Here is a 14,372-nt window from a genome sequence, read left to right as displayed (position 1 = left end):
AGAGAAAAGGGAGGAGAAGGGGGGGGCCAGCACAAGAAACCACAGGAGCGACTCTGACACACTAAAGTTTACACTACCTAGAGATTTGCCAACACCAGCTAGAGGTTTACTAAACATTAACTATAGGCTTTACTAAACAGAAATGTTTTAAGTTTAGTTTTAAAGGTGGAGGTGGTGTCAGCCCCCTTAACCCAGATTGGAAGTTGGTTCCATAGTAGTGGCGCCTGATAGCAGAACGCCCGCCCTCCAAATCTACATTTAGATACTCTAGGAACTACAAGTAAACCTGCACTCTGAGAACGGAGAGCTCTGACAGGAACATAAGGCACTATCAGGTCTTGCAAATAATGCGGAGCTAAGCCGTTTTGGGCTTTATACGCAAGTAATACAATTTTAAATTGGATTCTGAATTTTACGGGTAACCAATGGAGCGACGCTAACACTGGAGAGACGTGGTCTCTCCTGCTAATTCCTAAAACAAACAGAGAACATGTTTGTTTCTCTTCCTTGAAACAAACATGTTCCTATGTTTCAAGGAAGAGATGAAACATAGACATTTATTTTACAGAAAGAAAACTCAAGGTGCGGCTTAAGGAACACTACACAAGCATTAGTGAGGACAGGATTGCGGGGTGTTCTAGATACATCCAAACATTAGCAACACCTTCAGGCCAGATTTTTGAACAAGTCCGTCCTGAAGCCAATCAAGGCTAAAGAAGTACAGACCAGACACCAGATTGATCTTGTGGATATGAATAAATGGAAAGTATGGTATGGCAAAGCCACATACAGATACATCCTAGCAGTGCAAGACGTCTTCAATAGATGTGTCTGGCTTAAGCCACTGAAAAGGAAAAGTAGCAGCGAAATAGCTAACCACTTGAATTTAATCTACAGTGAACATGGGCCTCCGAAAATAATACAAGATGACCAAGGTAAAGAGTTACATGGTGCTGTGAGGAAACTCATACAGTCCCTTAAAGTGAAGATCATTCAAAGCGCCCCTTATCATCCAGAGTCAAGGAAAAGTAGAGCGCATGCATTGATCGTTGCATAAAAAGATGTTGTACAACCTGCTAAACGTAGGGCGTTAAGGAGTGAACTTGGTAAGCCATTTACCAGTCTATGCCAGAGTACTGAATGAAGACCCAAAGAAGATACTGCACTGGGCTTCAACTTTTCAGGTCTACTATGGCAGAAAAAGCAATAATGTCGTGCAACCTCTGGATGGTGATCTTTCAGAGGTGGAAAGAGAGAGCCATCCAGGTGATTTCAGTGGCACTTTACCTACCAGGAGACAATGACAATCATTTGACCAGACAATCAATGATTAAGCAAAGAGCACGTCAACAAACAAGAAATGCATGGATATACTAATCCTCAAAGCCTCGGGATCCACACCAGTCTCAATATACTGTTTCAATGAAGAGATTTTGGTAAAAATAAAGGACACTAAACATTGTGTCACCAAGCAGCATACTGTTATGCCTGGCACCATTGTCAAAAGAAATTTGAGGTTGTCCAAGTACAAGGTTCAATATCAAACACCAAATGGCTCCCAAGAAAGATGGTTTTCAGTGGCTGACATCATCAGTATCTATTCTTGACATTCCTTTGGTTAGTTCCCCTGAATCTCCTGTCAATGTATAGAATTCTGACATAGTATCCCCTGTCACCCTACCCGTGGAACTGTTGGAGCTAATCATCAAGTTCACTCTTGAGAAGGATATGAGCATGTTAGGAACACTCAATAGGGATTCATTCCAACTGTCTCCTCCGAAGGGCTAAAAAGATCAGAAAGGGCCAAAAAGATCCGAGACGACCCTGCTCATCCGGAACACTCTCTATTCTCCAGCCTCCCCTCTGGTAGACTCAAGAGTTCTGAGAGGCCGCACCGGCCGGCTGAAGAACAGCTTCTTCCTCACGGCTGTGAAGAGAATGCTACAGGACTCATAACATCAGCTACACTTATGTAAATAATTTCAACTTGCACTTTATTTTTTTGCTGTTTGGGATTCCGACCATGAATGTAGCAGCTGTCCCTGGAGGATGCTGCCGAACGAAATTTTGTTGTATACTGTATGCCAGTTTACGCAAGAGCTATGGATCTTGACAAAAAAGAGGTTCTCAATTGGATGTCTTCTTTTGAAGTTTATTATGGGCGGAAGAATTAACATCCTGACTCAGTTCCTGAAGACGGAGAACAGAACATAAGTCTGTTTGAGGAAAACCACCAGAAGATACGAAAGAGGGCGTTAAAAGCTACAGGACGTTGCATGAAACGTATGACTAAATCAAAGGGAAATCAACCATCATCAGTTTACAACTTACAGGACAAAGTGCTGGTGAGGGTCAGCAAAGGTCCCAGATTTTGAAAACGATATGCTGTGGTACCAGGTATAGTTGTCCAAAGAAATGCAGATCTGTTAAAATACAAAGTCAAGTTCCGAATGCCAGGCAACCCGGGCCAACATATCAAATGGTTTTCAGTATGTGATGTGACAAGTTTCACAAGGGAGCAGGAGAAGCAGCGTTTCAAGCACAAGGCCAAAAAACATCAACGCATACAGTTGTTACAGCCCAGATAGCAGCTGCCAATTTGCTGCCATGTTTGACCAACTTACCACACTTGGAATTTTTTGGTCTGCAGCATCTTTAAGGCAAGAAATTGTTTCAGACCTAATGCTTCCACCACATGCCATGAACGGAATACATCTTTGTAATTTTGTCGAAGGACAATGGGATAACTATGTATAAAGCATGCAGCACAGTGGTACATATGGTGATCATTTGACTCTACCAAGAGCATCTACCATATTCAATGTGCAGTTTATGATTGTATCAACACTGGGTGTGGATGCAACAGCAATAGTATCCCCACGTGGTCACTACGACGAAAGTCTGCCATTGCTGATTCTAGGCCATTTGGCTGAAGGTCGTGGGGACCATTAAGTTAGCCTTGATGGATCAGTTAGACCATTAATTCAAATAATTCAGGAAGCAGAGGGTGCTTGTTTATAATACTGGCTCTGATGCTGTCCCTGACTCCAGTGATATCCCTGATGGTGACTCCATTGATATCCTTTATGGTGACTCCAACAATGTCCCTTGTGGTGACTCCAGTGATATCCCTTATGGTGAATCTAACAATGTCCCTCATGGTGACTCCAACAATGTCTCTCATGGTGACTGAAGTGATATCCCTTATGGCAGGGTCACCAATCCTGGTCCTCGAGGGCTGGTGTCCTGCATGTTTTACATGTTTCACTGCTTCATTGCACCATGATAAAAGTGACTGTGTCCTTAACAGAATTGTGCAGACCTCGATGACAAGCTGATGACGATGATTATTTAGAATCAGGTGTGTTAGAGTAGAGAAAACTCTAAAACATGCAGAACACCGGCTCTCGAGGACCAGGATTGGTGACCACTGCCGTATGGTGACTCCAACAATGTCCCTCATTGCGACTCCAACAATGTCCCTCATTGTGACCCTGGTGATATCCCTCATGGTGACTCCAGTGATATCCCTCATGGTGACCCCAACACAGTCTTTCACACTAGCCCCAATGTTGTTCCTTCTGCAGGCCCTACAGTGCCAAAATGTATCTTTCATGCTGACCCTGACACTCACTTGATTGCTAGCCCTAACTTGCCTCAGCTCGTACTGTCATCCATTATCCAGTACTGCCTGTTGATGGATTTTACAATGCTGGGCACCTTCAACAGAGTTTCAGACAGTGTTTTGCTAGTTACTGAAAAATAGTAACTAGTTACCGTTACTAGTTACTTCATTAAAAAGTAATTCAGTTAGTAACTCAGTTACTTAGACCAAAAAGTAATGAGTTACTATGAAAAGTAACTTTTTAGTTACTTTAAAAAAACACTTTATTTTAAATGCTCCTATTAATGCCCCTCTAGCCTTCATTTCAGCAGGTTCAGCATCGTGTTCTGCATTCTGATTGGCTAAATATTCTCCCCACTTCTTCACTTCCTATGTCAAACACGTTGGTCGCTTAGCAACAATGCTGAGAACGGCCAATAAGCTTCAGAGAGCAGCTCAAGAACGGGACCCTTGGATGAATGGTTCATTACAGTCTCAGATATAATCCATGGTGGCCTGCCGGTTTATAAGAAGAGAAAAGAGCGACAACAACGACCCATAACTATGTTCTTCTCTCGATAAAACGCACCTGCACTGCAGGCTTTAGAAGAAAAAGACGCTACAGAGGTGAGTCAGGATGCAGTGGCCGTCAGAAGATTCTTCTGAAAAGGCAGTTTCAAGCCAGTTATGTGACTATTTGTATAGAAATGATCTGTTTGAAGTCTTTCAGTCAGGGTTCAGAATGCATCATAGCACAGAGACAGCACTGGTTCGAGTCACGAATGACCTCCTTATGGCCTCAGATAAGGGATTAGTGTCCATACTGGTTCTACTGGACCTCAGTGCTGCTTTTGACACTGTAGATCATGGCATTTTACTGCACAGGTTAGAGCATGTTGTTGGGATTAAAGGGACAGCTCTATGTTGGTTTAAATCATATCTATCTGACAGGTTCCAGTTTGTTCATGTACATGAGGTTTCTTCAGAACAGTCAAGGGTCTGTTATGGTGTTCCGCAGGGTTCAGTGCTAGGGCCAATCTTGTTTAGTTTATACATGCAGCCGTTGGGAAGTATAATCCAGAATCACAGCATACACTTTCATTGTTATGCTGATGATACGCAGCTCTACTTGTCTATGAAGCCGGATGAAACAGAACCGTTAGTTAAACTTCAGGCATGTCTTAGGGACATCAAGGACTGGATGTCCAGAAATTTCTTGCTTCTAAATTCAGATAAAACAGAGGTTATCATTCTTGGTCCAGAGCATCTTAGGAAGGGATTAGATGGTGTTGCGATGGCTTCCAGTGCAACTGTGAGAAACCTTGGTGTTATTTTCGATCAGGATTTGTCGTTTAAACCATATGTCAATCAGGTTTGTAAAATAGCGTTTTTCCATCTCCGTAATATTGCAAAGATTAGGAAAATCCTCTCGCAGAGTGATGCAGAAAAACTAGTTCATGCGTTTATATCTTCTAGACTAGATTACTGTAATGTGTTGTTAGCAGGATGTCCAAGTAATTTGCTGAATAGGCTCCAGCTGATCCAAAATGCAGCAGCACGAGTACTGACAGGAATTAGCAGGAGAGACCACGTCTCTCCAGTGTTAGCATCGCTCCATTGGTTACCCGTAAAATTCAGACTCCAATTTAAAATTTTATTACTTGCGTATAAAGCCCAAAACGGCTTAGCTCCGCATTATTTGCAAGACCTGATAGTGCCTTATGTTCCTGTCAGAGCTCTCCGTTCTCAGAGTGCAGGTTTACTCGTAGTTCCTAGAGTATCTAAATGTAGATTTGGAGGGCGGGCGTTCTGCTATCAGGCACCATTACTATGGAACCAACTTCCAATCTGGGTTAAGGAGGCTGACACCACCTCCACCTTTAAAACTAAACTTAAAACCTTTCTGTTTAGTAAAGCCTATAGTTAGTGTTTAGTAAACCTCTAGCTGGTATTGGTAAATCTCTAGGTAGTGTAAACTTTAGTGTGTCAGAGTCGCTCCTGTAGTTTCTTGTGCTGGCCCCCTCTTCTCCTCCCTTTTCTCTCTTTTGTCCATGTTGCAGCATCCTTTGCCGGACACCGGAACCTGCAGGTGGTCGTGGGTGGCTTGTAGCTTGCATTACGGAGCACAAGTCTTTCCCTGACCCCTTCCCTTCAACCCTTCCCCGACCCTGCACCCCAACCTGGGACTTGCTGATTGGGCCGGAGCTTCGGGAGCTGCGTGCTGGCCTGCGGTCCCCACCCCTGGTCATCCCGTTGCTGCTTCCACCTGCCTGCTGTGCTGTTGCCGTCCCTGACCCACCAGTCTGGCCCTCGGCAGGAGGGTCCCCCCTTATGAGCCTGGTCCTGCTCAAGGTTTCTTCCCTCCTAAAGGGGAGTTTTTCCCTGCCACTGTTTGGCTTAAGGTTTTTCTCCAACTAGGGGAGTTTTTACCTGCCATTGTTTATGTAATAACTGCTCGGGGGTCATGTTCTGGGTATGGGTCTCTGGAAAGCGTCTAGAGACAACTCTGTTGTATTAGACGCTATATAAATAAAACTGAATTGAATTGAATTGAGAAGAGCAGTGAATTACGTGCGAGGCTGTGCTGATTTCCGCAATTTGAAGCCTTGTATAAAATGAAAGGTTTATACTTAGCCCATTTCATGGGTTCTTTTTGGAACGTAACCCCCGCGAAAGACGAGGGATTATTGTAGTGACAATATCTCCACATTGTGAAACCCTACTTGCTCTCTTGGCTCGCCATGACCGCTCATGTTTTTGAATGCACACACACCACTACGTTTCCTCCGGTCTCCGCTGTGGGGGGAAAAAGCTTCACTGTAGCTGCAGAAATAACGGAGTAACGCACCGTTTGGTAACAGTAATTGAGTTACTGAATTTAAAAAGTAATGCGTTAGAGTATTAGTTACCGCCAAAACTAACATTGTTACTGTAACGCATTACTAAATAACACGTTAGTCCCAACACTGGTTTTCTACTTGTTCAGAGAGCTAACTCTGCCATTCCTACCAAGAATTTATATCTGTGATAGTATTTATTTACTTTTTTCAAGATGGCACCACACTAGAGGCAACTCGTTGCAGCAGCTCCGTCGACTCGTCTATAGGCCTATATTGTCTCGTCTTATTTGTTTTGGACTATTTTTTCAGTCCTGTTTTCTGTGAAAACGTGTGGTTTTTCTACCGGGCGGCATCAAGTTTGCAAAACTGTGAGGCTGGCCCTATTATTTTTACTATTTTTCACCTGGTTCATCACCCCAGCAACCACCGAAACAGGAAGTAAACGCTCCATTGTTTACAACCGTGAACAGCTGTTTGGCCTTTGTAGCCAAGGGAAGCTAACTGGCTACAAGCCTGACGTTCCCCCCGAGCTGAAGAGGAGGAAAAGAGGACAACGCTCGGGTGTTATGTGCCGGAAAAAGAAGAAGCGCTTCAAGCCCACACTCCCCACCATCATCACTGGGAATGTGAGATCCATCGGAAACAAGATGGATGAGCTAACGGCGCTAGCACAGCACCAACGGGAATACCGGGAATGCAGCATGATGCTGTTCACGGACACCTGGCTAACGGAGCAAACACCGGACTCTGACGTTACTCTGCCCCCTCTGGCCAGCCGGGGTGTTAAAGTAAAAAGTGTTAAAGTAGCTGTGCCCACCCAAACGTGCGTCCTGCCCACCCAATCAAAGTTATGGGGATCCTTTATTTTTTTATAATTTTATTTTTGGCTTCTCAACAGCGCCCCCTAGAAAACTTTGTGCGTCAAGCCCCACAATACGGTTTGACGTACATGCACGAAAATCGGTACACACCTGTATCATGTCGCAACTTAAAGAAAAGTCTCTGGGCGCCATGGCCGAAACCGAACAGGAAGTTGGCCATTTTGAATTAATCGTGTAATTCTGGCGCAAAATATGCCATTTCTTCGGCCGTTAATGCGGCCCGAACCGTAACGTTCACCCAGGTGTGTTATACATCAAAATGTGTCTCGATCCCGCGACGATGGGCATTACTTTTCTCAGTTAAAAGCGTTACCGTGGCGACGATAGACACAAAAAAGCGCGCCCCCCCTTCATCTGGTTGGTCTATATTTGATAGTTCCTACTTTCTGCAATAACTTTTGAATGGTTCGACATAAAGTCTCGTGGGTGGAGTCATCGGACTTAGTTTTGTTTCCTTGACCTTTATTGGACACACGCGAGGGCCCGTTCATCGCTGCTTGCAGCATTAATTATTTTTATTATTGATGTTATTATTAAGTTTTATTATTATTATCATTATTTTAATATTTGGTAAAACCTGAGAGTCTATGTGAATGAATTTGTGTTTGTGTACCTTCTCTTATAGCAGTACACGGTGCTCCCTCCTCATGTTCCAATCGAATCTCCTTCAGTGCCACAACGTTTTCTGTGAGTTTACTCCGCCCTTTGAACACTGTGGCATACGTTCCCTACAAACACACAGAACAGTATTCATAAGTTGATAATATACACTCACCGGCCACTTTATTAGGTATACCTGGTATGTACAGTTCATATACAGCATGTGTATACACACATACACACATACACACATACACACACACACACACACACACACACACACACACACACACACACACACACACACACACACACACACACACACACACACACACACACACACACACACACAAACACGCACACACACACACACACACACACACACACACACACACGTGTGTATATGTACAGTATACTGTATGTTTGTATGTATATTATTAGGCTATTAGATATATACCAGGCGTACTTAATAAGGTGGCAAGTGGTTGTAAGTTTTAATATACCAAAATAAAAGTATTTAAAAAATAAAATAAGGTTATTTCAATAGGGAGCTTAAGGGTTGAGGACCTGAGACGTAAGGTGATTATGTTTTGCTTCATATTATCCATCAGACTGGTCTTGACCTTCCACTAGAAAACCTTCCACTGTGCTCTTTGGGTTAGCACTGAGTTGATACATCAAGTAAGGGAGACACATTCTGATACACAAAAACAACTTATTTTAAAAGTATATTTTACCAAGAAGTGTTATGTATGCTGGTTGTCAAGGTCCGTGCTTAGACTGGGTAATTTCTTTCTCCTCTTATTTTTATTGTTGATTTAGGGATTTGCATTTGTTTTAGAGTGTACAGCCCTTTGGTCAACTGAGGTTGCTTTATAGAAATAAACCTGACTTGACTTGACGTTGCAGCGCCACACCTGGTTGCAGGCTGGTATCCAGAGACCAACAGCTACTGTGGAAAATAATTTTTCACTTTAGTTTTTAATTCCCGATATTCAGGTGGTGCCCTGTTTTATCAATTCCATTAACACATTTATAACATTGTCAATAACTGTATAAATAGATATATTAATAATGTTGAACTATGTTCCTTTATAACCCAATAACTAAACAATTATTCCCAACACTGTTCAGTTGTGTAGGTGCGTGAAGCTTTTTATCCGCATTTCCATATTCCACTATGGCCATAAACCTTCTACAGTGATGGAAAGAAATACAGAAAAAAAGATTGGTCTTAGAAACAAGCTTTTAAGCTTTGGGAACACTGGCATTATTAAAAGGAATAGTGGAAGCGTATGAAACATCTATTTAGGATGCTCCAGGATGCCATTTTAAGACCATTGATGGGAGACCCGGAGAGGGTGCAAACCCCAAGATTCATCAGGAGGACCTGCAAATCTTGCAAGAGAGAATGACATGTGGACTATTTTGCAGATAAGCCACAAAAAACGCTTTACATTTTTCTAATAACTGTATATAAAAATTGTTGCCTTTCACTGACTCTAAACGAGACAATGTCTTTTTTAACAGCATAATCTGATGGCTGACAATGAATATAGGCCACCCTCTGCAAAGTCTGTCTTTCTTGATAACTTCCATGATGTATTAAAGAAATATAGCTCAGGGAAGGAAGTATTAATCCTTGGCGATCTGAACCTAAACTATGAAGATAAGTTAGGTAAAAAAGCACTGAATCGAATTACAAATACATTTGATCTTACACAGTTAGTAAAGGGGCCCACTAGGATAACATCCATATCAAGAACTCAAATTGATCTAATATTCTCTAACAAACCTGAGAGAGTGTCTAAGACATTTAACATGATTACAGGCCTGTCTGATCATAACCTAACTCTCGTAGTTAGAAAAATCCCCCAAAATCGAGCACACCTGACTTCTAGCACAACATGTGATAAATTCAGGATACCTAAGAGTGACATGGCTGAATTTGAAAGTGCAATACAGAACATCAACTGGAAGGACCTAGTATCTGGGAGCAATGTGGACACTGACACACACATGTTCCTAAATACAATTCAAAATACAATAAAATAATTTCTTAAGAAATGCAAAGTAAAAAATAATAGCAAACAGACTCTCCCCTGGATTGATGGTAATATAAGGAAACTCATGAAGGAACGAGACAATGCACTGAGAATAAGTCTTAAGTCCAAACTATCAACAGATAGACAAATCTTTGCTTCCTTAAGAAACAGGGTTATAAAAGTTATCAAAGCTGCTAAAACAACCTTCTTTGTAAATATGTTGATTGATGCTAAGGGAAATCCAAAGCAAATCTGGGACCATTTGGAAAAGCTATCAGGCAGCAGCCAAAGATCAACAAAACAGCTTGAAATGAAAGAGAATGGCTCCTTGATTAAAGAACCAATACAAATTGCAACTCTTTTCAACTCTTATTTTGTGAACTCTGTTAAGATGACGGTGCCCACCAGTCAAACAGGACTGCTAATTTCACGTCCGATAGATGATTCCCAGCCAGTATTTTCTTTGATGGAGGTCACTGAAGCCCAAGTTAGCAAAATTCTGAAATCCCTCAAAAGCTCTAAGTCTAAAGATGTATTTGGTCTGGACACACTTTTTCTAAAAAGGAATGTAGATACATTCACTGAACCATTAACAAAAATAGTGAATGCCTCTATTAAAGAAGATAAATATCCTAATGGCTGGAAGTCAGCCATTGTTGTACCAGTCTTTAAATCAGGAGACTCAAGTTTAGTGAGTAATTATAGGCCAATCAGTATCTTGCCTGTTATCTCCAAAGTTGCTGAAAAATGCATTGTTGAACAGCTAATCTCCCATATTAATAGTAGCCCGTACACTCTGCACCCAATGCAGTTTGGCTTTCGGACCAACCACTCCACCGAGACAGCCAACTGCTTCTTCCTAGAGAATATTAAACAAAAGGTGGACAAAGGAGGTGTTGTCGGTGCCATATTCTTAGATTTTAAGAAGGCATTTGACACTGTTAGTCACCAGATACTCCTTTGCAAACTTGCTAACTATAATTTCTCCATTGGCGCACTGAAGTGGGTTAAGTCTTGTCTTGCTGATAGAATTCAATGTGTTAAGGTGCGGGTATGGTTCTGTGTCACACACACGCAGAGCACACGGCGCACCCGTGACGCCGTCACGAATCGTTCAGAGTTCTCCGTCTCTCCATTTGGTCGCGGTGCAGTACCCCCCGCGGCCACTAGTTAGCGATCTTTTTCTGAATGGTTTATCCGACTTTTTCCGGTCACAGTAAATCAAAGAAATAAGGACAACTATTGTGCAAAAAACAAAAACAAAAAAAATCACATATAAACGAAGAAAAAAGCCCTGGAAGTTCACTACTGATTCAAACCGGAAACCGGAAATGCTTCGCTTTCAAACGAACCAATCACAGCCCTCTCGGTCTGCGTGTGGTCGGCGTCTCCTCGACGCGTAGTTACAATTTTCGGGAGGTGCACGTCAGAGACGGCGCATGTGACGGCGTGTCCTCTGCGTGTATAAAAACCACACGCCGTAGGCACGGCGTCGTTTTGACGCAGAACCATAATTCAGCCTTTAGGGTCAGAGGTGAAACATCACCCTTTCTGAGCAATTAAATGGGTGTGCCCCAGGGATCCATCATCGGGCCTCTCCTATTCAGTTTATTTATAAATGATCTTCCATCTGTCTGCACAGTGTGAAGTTCAAATGTATGCTGATGACACTGTTATCTATATTCATGCAAAAACGAAAGAACTGGCAGCTGTTAAACTAAACGCTGCAATGGTGAATGTCAGCAACTGGCTTACAGAGTCTCAACTGTGTCTTAATGTGCAGAAGACAGTTTGTATGTACTTCACAAAATCAAATTCAACATCTGGTAATCCTGGAGTGTTTGTTGCTGGAGAGCCAATCCAAATAGTCTCGCATTTTAAATATCTTGGCATTATCCTTGACTCTACACTATCTTTCAAAAAGCAGGTAAAAAGAGTAATACAGACTACCAGATACAACTTGTCAAATTTCAGATACATAAGGAATTGCTTAACATCTATCTCCATTATCTCTCTGTACAAGCAGACTCTCAAGGTGCTGGACCGAAAACCGTATACTTACCACCACTGTTACATCCTCAGCAAGTACAGAATCCTCAGCTGGGAAAACCTGACAAAATTCACTGATGACTGCCTACTGTTTAAAATGTTTAATGGTAAGGCCCCTCCACCTCTCAGTACTTTTGTCAAACAAAAAACATCTCATAATAGGTCCACAAGATCTTCCCAGAGGGGGGACTGTACTGTGCCGTTTAGGTCCAGCTCCTTCAGTCAATCCTGTTTTTCAGTCAGAGCCACTCAGTTTTGGAACATCATACCAACTGATATAAGATACTGTGCTACCTACCACACCTTTACGAAAAAACTCAAGACCTGGCTATTAACAAATCAAACATGTGACCACATGTAATCAGTTAATTGTGTATTGTATTATTGTTTATACTATTATTTTGGATTGTGTTGTAAATATTGTGTTTTACTTTTAATGCTTCTGTTTTAGGTGTAATGGTTTATAACATCTTGCCAAAAGGACTACAGTTGCGAATTAGCCAGTTGGCTAAAACTGGCGCATTTACAGTAATGTTGATTAATGTGTACTGTCCTTTTTTAAATAAACTGAAACTGAAACTGAAAGAATCTTTTTTTGGTTCCTTGTCAACATTGTTTTCTGTTGCTGACCCTATTGACTGAGACTACCGTAATACAAACAATTTCTGACAAACATAATTCCCAACTCCTTGAGCCAGCATCTGTCTCACACAAAGGTTGGTCAGTTTAAAGATCAGCTCTCGAGCCCTCTTGATTCCATGTAAATCAATGTGTTGTGATTACACGCCACACATAGTTATACTATCATTTGCCTTTTGTGTTAGCATACAAGCAAAAATCTAAATTCTCTATCATGAACACCCAGCATTAGAATGTAGAATGGTCAGCATTCCCAGCAATAAGGTATTCTCTTTGCATGAAGTTCATTTTACCTTCATTGGATTGTTCTCCACAGCAGTGGGTGTGGTTGTTATACAATCATTTGTCAGTGGAATGTTTTCCAGTCAAGACCAACGTCAAATGTTAAAAGGTACGTACCTCACCCAGTTTGCCAAGCTTTACATACGTCTCCAGTTTTCCAAATCCTATGTCAGACTAGAGAGAAAAAAATACATCAATAAAATTATATACAAGCGACAGATTAAGTTAGACATTTAAGGTAATTAAGTTAATGGTTCCTGTTCAAAAGGAAATTACTTTCAACCATCTTAAAGCCTAAGGCCTCGTTTAAAAATGTTTTCTAGAAAACTTAGTTATCCATCAAATCATTTTTTCCTCAGACTTTGAAGAAACTAGGAACACTTCTACTAAAACACTTCAGAAGGTAAACCTTCTTGTATTGTAACTTTATTGTGAAATGTAATTTAATTTATACAGTCTAAGTCTATATAACAACAACTAAGGGGATATTTAAAACTACAGGCTCAGGATAAATAAACATACAAAAAAATTACTCATGGTGTAATTGCTTCGGTGTTAATACATCTAGGTTTACGTTGCCAAAACAACGTGGGATTCCATAATTATCTCCTGGATCCCTGACAAGTATTAACAGTAAGGAAATGTTGAGCTACACATCAACATTTATTTAAATTAATTTATTTTTGTCGTACAGAAACCTGGCTGCAGCAAGGGTATTATGTAAGTATCAATGAATCAATCAACATCTCGCAATTAAATGTCCACATTCTGTCACAAATGTGTTGGATAGGACTCAGATGCAGGAGACAAGGGGCATCACGATCAAAACGTGCGTGGATTTCAACGTGAATCCGTGTGTGGAATTTTCACGTACGCAAAAAAAATGCAGATGATCAAAACTGTGAGTACGCCCAAATCCACGCAGGTTGCTTTGAACATCACAATCAGCGTGGAATTGAGTGCACATGCGGGAGCATAACACTCCGCCCTGACTCCTCCCTCAAATACATACATTTGCATATGATCATGAGTATAAACAGCAAGTGAAAATCAGCCAAATAAACGTTGGAAATGGTGAAAGCAAGTACGAAAAAGTGAAAATACACGCAGTGTGAGCTGGAGACACTGTTGAAAGAGGTGGAGGCCAGGAAGACCGTCCTTTTTGGTTCCCTGTCCTCCGCATTACCAGCAAGCGCAAAAAAGGCGAGTGGGAGCTTGTGGCTGCGTCCGTAAACACTGTGGGCTCTGAACACCGCAGCACATAAGAAATCAAAAAGAAGTGGTCGGAAATGAAGGTGGAGGTGAAGAGGAGAGCGGCTGCACACCGGCAAAGTGTGGCCATGACGGGTGGTGGAGCAGGCACGGAGGAGCTCACGCCGTTTGAGGAGCGCGTGTGCGCAATTGTGGGTGGCACCGTCCTCACAGGCTTCCT

At 41.9% G+C, this 14,372-nt stretch overlaps 1 protein-coding gene across 4 annotated transcripts in view; it reads right to left on the bottom strand.

Annotated features, from left to right (window-relative positions):
• cdk18 (cyclin dependent kinase 18) overlaps nt 1–14,372 on the bottom strand; it is a 164,582-nt gene that overhangs the window by 72,986 nt on the left and 77,224 nt on the right. For 3 of the 4 annotated variants that reach the window (XM_061728181.1, XM_061728183.1, XM_061728185.1), the window contains 2 exons: nt 13,058–13,114; nt 7,939–8,053 (listed from right to left, as the gene is read on the bottom strand). In XM_061728181.1, coding sequence (XP_061584165.1) covers nt 7,939–8,053; nt 13,058–13,114 — 172 coding nt within the window. The remainder of the gene's footprint in view (nt 1–7,938; nt 8,054–13,057; nt 13,115–14,372) is intronic. The other variant, XM_061728184.1, reaches the window with a different exon arrangement.

Source organism: Cololabis saira, chromosome 8, assembly GCF_033807715.1.
Source record: "Cololabis saira isolate AMF1-May2022 chromosome 8, fColSai1.1, whole genome shotgun sequence".
NCBI classification, from domain to species: domain Eukaryota; kingdom Metazoa; phylum Chordata; class Actinopteri; order Beloniformes; family Belonidae; genus Cololabis; species Cololabis saira.
Note: the sequence above shows the minus strand (reverse complement) of the source record. Positions and strands in the feature narration are given on the sequence as shown.